At 36.4% G+C, this 6,816-nt stretch overlaps 1 protein-coding gene across 1 annotated transcript; it reads left to right on the top strand.

Moving 5' to 3' along the window:
* The first annotated feature begins 1,673 nt into the window (after positions 1-1,673).
* On the top strand, positions 1,674-4,142 carry LOC136841267 (protein Fer3-like). Its single transcript, XM_067108266.1, has 2 exons — positions 1,674-1,758; positions 2,483-4,142. The coding sequence occupies exon 2, from the start codon at positions 2,884-2,886 to the stop codon at positions 3,628-3,630; it is 747 nt and encodes a 248-aa protein (XP_066964367.1). The 5' UTR covers positions 1,674-1,758; positions 2,483-2,883; the 3' UTR covers positions 3,631-4,142.
* The last annotated feature ends 2,674 nt before the right edge of the window (positions 4,143-6,816 follow it).

Here is a 6,816-nt window from a genome sequence, read left to right on the forward strand (position 1 = left end):
CACGCTTTCTGACAGGAGAATGGGCGAGTCAGAGTCAAGTGGGGGTCCTAAGGGGTGTGGCCATTAGATAAGAGTGACTTGGGGTTCCATTGTTTACGGCGCTTGATAATCAGTCGATACATTCGAGGATTTTTTTACCTGGTGTTCGCTCAATGCATTGTTTATGGGCGGCCGGCCGAAGGCAGATTCATAAGAAACATGAAAATGTTCGCTTGTCCTTTTCTTTTATTTTTTATTTTTTTAGGGTAAAATGCAGCACTAAGCTATAGCAAAGTTATATAATTAATGCTTAGGGATACTACTGTTTAATTATATTACAGTACCCTTAAACATTTTGATGTTATAACTTTGCCAAAGGTAGGTGTTGCATTTTGTCGTAAGAAGCGGGAAAAAGGGAAGAGAACAAGAGAATAATATTTCATGTTTCTTATGAATCTGCCACGGGCGAACGCCTATAAACAATGCAAAAAAAAAAAATAATAAAATAAAAAATAAATAAATAAAAATCCTCGATTGTGCAAAGGACATTCCATGTAGCTGAAGAACTCATGTATGCACTTACAAGTCAATATTTCAATATGCGCAGGGAATGAGATTCTTGCAGACACACTGAAGTAAGGAGAAAGGAATGTGATGAAAAAGACGAGAATGATAATGCTATTACGCGCGTAGCAAAAGGATAATAATATGAATCTTCTCCATCTGCAGTTGTTTGTTATTTTTCTCTCCTTTCACCAACAACTCCATCTTGGAGGCGACATATGCGACTTGTCGTCTTCGCTGTTGTCATCATGATATGTATAATACCCCTTTATATTCATACCACGATATGATACCTTATTATCAATGCTTGGCTTTGTAATTGTACGCTATTGTTTAGAGTTTTTTTTTTTGTAAATAGTCTGTACCTTTCACTCGTAAAGGTTTCGTAATATAATAATAATAATAATAATAATAATAATAATAATAATAATAATAATAATAATAATAATAATAATAATAATAATAATAATAATAATGAGGAGGAGGAGGAGGAGGAGGAGGAGGAGGAGGAGGGGTATGCTTAGATGTACAAAGACGATGATTATCTGAACGATAAAAAAATCAGCGTTAATAATGCTAATAATAATGCAGTTATGCTAATAATAATGATTTATTTAATTTAATTTTATTTATTATTATCCTTCGTGAGTATTTATGCATTCATTGGAATTAGTTTGATTTAATAATGCAAGCTCTATTCACAACGAAAAGATTGGGAATGAGATTCAGATAAATGCCACTAGGTATCCTGAGAAACTAAGATATGCTTCCTTCTGCAAGAGATGCTTCAACTAACCCCTGGTTACACCCAGAATTCTATTTTCTCTAGGGACTCACATTTTGCCCTTTTCACATGTTTTGTTGCAAAAGATTATCCCTTAATTAATGGAGAACAAACACAGAAGAAGTGGAAGAAGAAGAAAAAAGAAGAAGAAGAAGAAGAAGAAGAAGAAGAAGAAGAAGAAGAAGAATAGAATGGTGTAGCGTAATCACATTCTTTAACTCCAACTCTGAGGTCACCTGGGTGACGTCACAAAACAATGACGTCACGGTTTTGGGCACAGGCTATACTGTGGGCAGGTGGTCTTAGGGCATGGGTATCAACTCGCCAAACGTCAGTTTAACTTTGGCTTTGGTTGGGACCAGACTTGCTAGACTGGTTTCGAGAGAGAGGGTACTTTCGTGGGATCGGTACTTACATGGCGTTGAAATCACGTGAGTTCTCTTGTTAATTTTGTGTCGGTTAAAATGCGATGAATTGTTTTATGCCGGTAACATGTCCTTTTAAATTGCTCTTATATTTTTAACTTTAGGTAGTAAAGATTTAGTCCTCGTGGGATGTTCTTTGTGAATAGTATATATATATATATATATATATATATATATATATATATATATATATATATATATATATATATATATATATATATATATATATATATATATATATATATATATATATATATATATTATATATATTTCAGAATCCAGGACAATTATTATGGTTTTGTTCGTCGGCAAATAAAGTTAAGTATTTGACTGTATTAAAAAGCCTGTGAGCAGTTTATGATAATCTGTATGTTCAGATTATACATGATATTGTTCATTACTGATATGACAAGTTATCACATTCCGTGCATTCCTACAGAATTATTTAAAAGTTTTTTCTTACAACGCGTTAATAAATCACGCATTAATAAATTATGTAAATAATAGTAAGTTGTCCACGAAAGTTCTGAGTAATCTAAATTACAATTGGCCTACAATCAGTTTTATAATTGATGATTTTATAATTACTGATATTCATAATTCATTGTTATTTAACTAAGTCGGCGGACAAATCAATCTTTTTTATCATCTAAGGCGTTAATGCACTATCGAATTATGAATTACAAATGAGACATGCCTTTAGCTATCGAGATCTGTTCTTTTGTTGCAGGTTACTGACCAAAGAAGACTGTCAGGATAGGAGAGAATAGCTTTTAGCAAAACGCAGCCTTCTGTGTCTTACAACTGGAAAAAAACATGAGAATCCTTGTGCTAATGAAAATTCCACATAGTTTTCGTGGCAAAATGCGACGGATTAAGAGAGTCAAGTTCCTCTGAGAGAGAGCCTACGTGATTAAGTCACAGTATGTTAATTTTTCAGTGCATTTGAGTCCATCAGTGGTTAATGTAAACAGTTGAAAAACTTCACATGAAAAAGGACCGCTTTACCTGAGAGAGAGAGAGAGAGAGAGAGAGAGAGAGAGAGAGAGAGAGAGAGAGAGAGAGAGAGAGAGAGAGAGAGAGAGAGAGAGAGAGAGAGAGAGAGAGAGAGAGAAATATAAACGATGAATAATGGCCACGTGTACGGATAACATTACTAATAAACCGCCAAACAAGCCCTCAAAGAAAATAGCAGAAAAATACAGCCTTCGACCTCGCTCTGCCCTCCAGAGGATACCAATCGACAAACTCCGAGAGTTGACGTCGAGGAAAGGGGCGTCGAAATCCGTGAGGTCGAGGGCTCCACCACTTTCCAAGTACAGGCGAAAGACCGCCAATGCCCGCGAAAGGCACAGGATGAAGGAGATTAACGACGCGTTCGAGGCTCTGCGGAGGACCTTGCCGGACTTCTGTGACCGGAGGACGAGCTGTTCCATGACCAAGATTACAACTCTGAGGCTGGCTGTTAGTTACATCCGAGAGCTCTCTCACATACTGGAAGATGGGGACCCGAGAGACCATCCACTCATAGATGGTCTGCAAGTGGTCAGACGCCAAAACGGCCACCAGAGAGTTCCATACCTCCCACCCAATGCTGGCAGCGATAAATTCGTACATCAGCAGTCATACGAACTGTACGACCATCCCCTCGAACGTTCCTACAACGCAGATTTTGAATCTTCGACTTTGTCCTCAGCTTCGTCTCCCGCCAGGTGCTCCGTCAGTAGCGCCGATGAATTTTGTGACCTGATTTCAGACGGTTCCAGTATGTTTGAGGACGCCTTTGATACGTTAGATGATATTTCAGTCCTACACGAGGTCTGCTCTTTTCCTGTGCTTCTGGGGACAGATGGCGATGTCCTGCAACTGGATTCCTGATATTATAGGATGTGTAATTGCGTAGGTGAATATAAAGTAATAAGTAAATGAAGAAGGACAAATACATAATAGTTTAAGGTAATTTTCAAGCTCTGTTACCCCTTTATGGTATTCACGATGTTTCTTTCATATGAAACTTACATAAGTCCATACTTAATAATATGATTTTCAGAATAGTGATGCCAACTATATTTTAACTTACACGACGAAGGCCTTTGGTAAAGAAAGATGAATAGACTTGAAAACTTTATGGTTATTAGAATCATTCCACATCTATTTTTCTTGTAATTCATCATCACTGCATCGTTAACTAACATGAAGATCATAAAATGACGATGCTTGTCTTCGTCCAGCTTAAATTCTTAATTAAAAATTTAGAATGTCGTCCACAGATTTGAATAATAGTTACATATTTCTCCTTAGCATTGCAAACCATTAGTGAAAAAATATGACAAATATTTTTCTGTTTTTACGATTCTTGTGAGACTTATTCTTTTTGTAAATATGTTAAAATTCCCATTTCCTATTAAACTTCTTAGAAATTTGTACTTTTAATTTCCACGTGTCACTAAAACACCTGAGAAAAATATCGGAGAGTAATTCCGGGTCAAAGTATTTTTTAATGACAAATATTTTCACAGAATTAGCATTATTTAAAGCCGTAAAAAGATGAAACTCACGAAAGGAGAACTAAGGTTTCGTCAAACAAGCGCAGATTATGTTGATGACTCTATCTAAAAGACTGGCTTTTTATCATGGCGATATATTTCACCTACGTCAGTTTTCCATCACTGTCAAGTCCTCATTTTTTCGGGGGGAGTTTATCGTTTAAACAGTTCTTATAAAAACACCCTGACAGCGTTTAAAGGTTTCAGTACCATAGAAATAATATTTAGGGAATAGTTTATTATTATAGAATTGTTGAACATGCTATATTCAGTCAATCATAAGTTCATAATGTATGAAGGGTATCATCTATTTTTATATTTTCAGCAAATATACTTACTCGTCTTCCTTTATATCAACATATATGAGCTCAATTTTTATCATGAAATTGGTATATCCGGAGTATTTACAATAGTGACCATTCTTAGAATAATTTAAATGCTAAATAATGGCGTTAGAAAGCTTAGGGCATCTTACAAGTTGGTGTTTCCAGCATCCTCTTTATACACTTGGAAAAAGGTTGAGTGATAACTTTACACAATATTGACAAAAAAATAAAATAAAACGGTCGTTATTTTCATATTCCTCTCTGTTCTTACGGTATTAAAAATTTTCAACGTGGCTCCTTTACGTATCAAATAATATCTTACGCTCATGTTTTTATATCTTAGGAAAAGATCAGCTGAGTAGAGAAGGAGAAATACTGGAAAATAAATTGTAATTAACTTTTTCGCATCAAAATAACTCACGTACATATTGACCATGTTGTCTTTCCGCAGTTAATTCGAACAGATGGCGTTGTCGCAAAGTTACCCAAACCATTCAGACTAAATTCCAGATAATGTTACGTATTTACCATTCTTTGTATACCGCTCTGTTCATCCCAACATTCAGCTAAGAACAATTTACTTCTTTGCTTTGACACCCAATTTATAAACTGAAGTCGACGGACACCACAATTTTCTCTTTTGTTATCTTACACGCATTCATAAACTAGAAGCTGTGTACGAATCAGCGAGAGAGAGAGAGAGAGAGAGAGAGAGAGAGAGAGAGAGAGAGAGAGAGAGGGGCGGGAGGGGTAGTTGCTATCCAAAAGGCTAATACGTTTCAATTAAAGGTATGCTTATAGTAAGAGCGGCCCGTATATTTATTCGCAAACTTCTTGCTTGGTGAAATCATCAGGATGTAACGCGGAAGTATAAAAGGCACAGTAACCTCTTATCTTTCCTAGCCATTGTCAAAGTATATGCGAACTCATCCGAACTCTTCAAGCCAATACTGCTCCTTAAGAAAATAGCAATATATAATTTTTCTCTTCCACGGAGCCATAAGATAATGTTTGGTATTTTTATACTTATTGCATTTCTGTGCTTGCTGTGAATAAAAACATGAAAGAAAATATTGGAGTTTGCACGTACGGGATGAGAAATTCATATACGATATTCTCAAGGCTATGTGACTTCAACTAATCTTTTAAATTTCTCTGTAAAACAGGATGAAAAGTTCAGAGGAAAAAGTTATGTCAAGATTTTGTTCTCCCAATCATACACTTTTTGTTATCCTTGAACTAGTTTAACAATCGCCGAGGAATGTTTATTTTTGTTGTCTTATTTTCGCTGCAAGTTCATCAATAAATAGAGAACAACTCGTGCAATGACTTCATTATGAGGTTACGCAAATGCCCCGATGCGTAGCGGTGCCCAGCCATCACTTGACAACAATGGTGGCATTTTTCTCTCTTGCCATTCTTCTTGCTCATGAGGGAACACAACAGGAGACAATGCCAGCGAACCTGATGGATGATATAGCCATGGAGCTGAATGGACTACATTATTCGCTAATCTCATCCACCATAAAGTGGATGAAGTGGTTTGATTGTATTTGGGATTGTTCCTCACGCAGTGAATATAACCCGATAAGTTTTAGAATTTGGCTGAAGGCGAACCGGGTCAATAGTAATGCAAATTGTACTTTATTTTCTCTATAATATCTCTTTATTTGGGGGTATTGTCTAACAGACTGCGTGACCTGCCTGATCCATCAGCATGTGGTTTGCTGGCCATGAGTACTCCTCCTCCATATCTCAGACAGGTTTTGAGTATCAAGTCCCTGTACTGTTGTATTGTTCGAATTTCATATTCAGTTTAATTTTTCTGTAAAAGAAAACTATTGAGATAGCTATTGTCTGTCCGTCAGCACTTTTTCTGTCTGCACTTTTCTGTCCGCCCTCAGATCTTAAAAACTACTGAGGCTAAAGGGCTGCAAATTGGTATGTTGATCATCCACCTTCCAATCATCAAACATATCAAATTGCAGCCCTCTAGCCTCAGTAGTTTTTATTTTAATTAAAGGTAAAATTAGCCATAATCGTGCGTCTGGCCGTGGCTGAGAGTTTCATACAGCATTATACGCTGTACAGAAAACTCTCGATTGCGCCGAAGAAACTTCGGCGCATTTTTTACTTGTTTAATATTAGGTCCAATGACATCTTACAGTAAAATTCATGCACATGTGACACAG

The sequence above is a fragment of the Macrobrachium rosenbergii genome, chromosome 8 (genome assembly GCF_040412425.1).
Source record: "Macrobrachium rosenbergii isolate ZJJX-2024 chromosome 8, ASM4041242v1, whole genome shotgun sequence".
In the NCBI taxonomy this organism is placed as follows: domain Eukaryota; kingdom Metazoa; phylum Arthropoda; class Malacostraca; order Decapoda; family Palaemonidae; genus Macrobrachium; species Macrobrachium rosenbergii.

What these genes read in the sequence shown, in the direction of transcription:
- LOC136841267 (XM_067108266.1), top strand. Translation starts at nt 2,884, where the DNA reads ATGGCCACGTGTACGGATAACATTACTAATAAACCGCCAAACAAGCCC.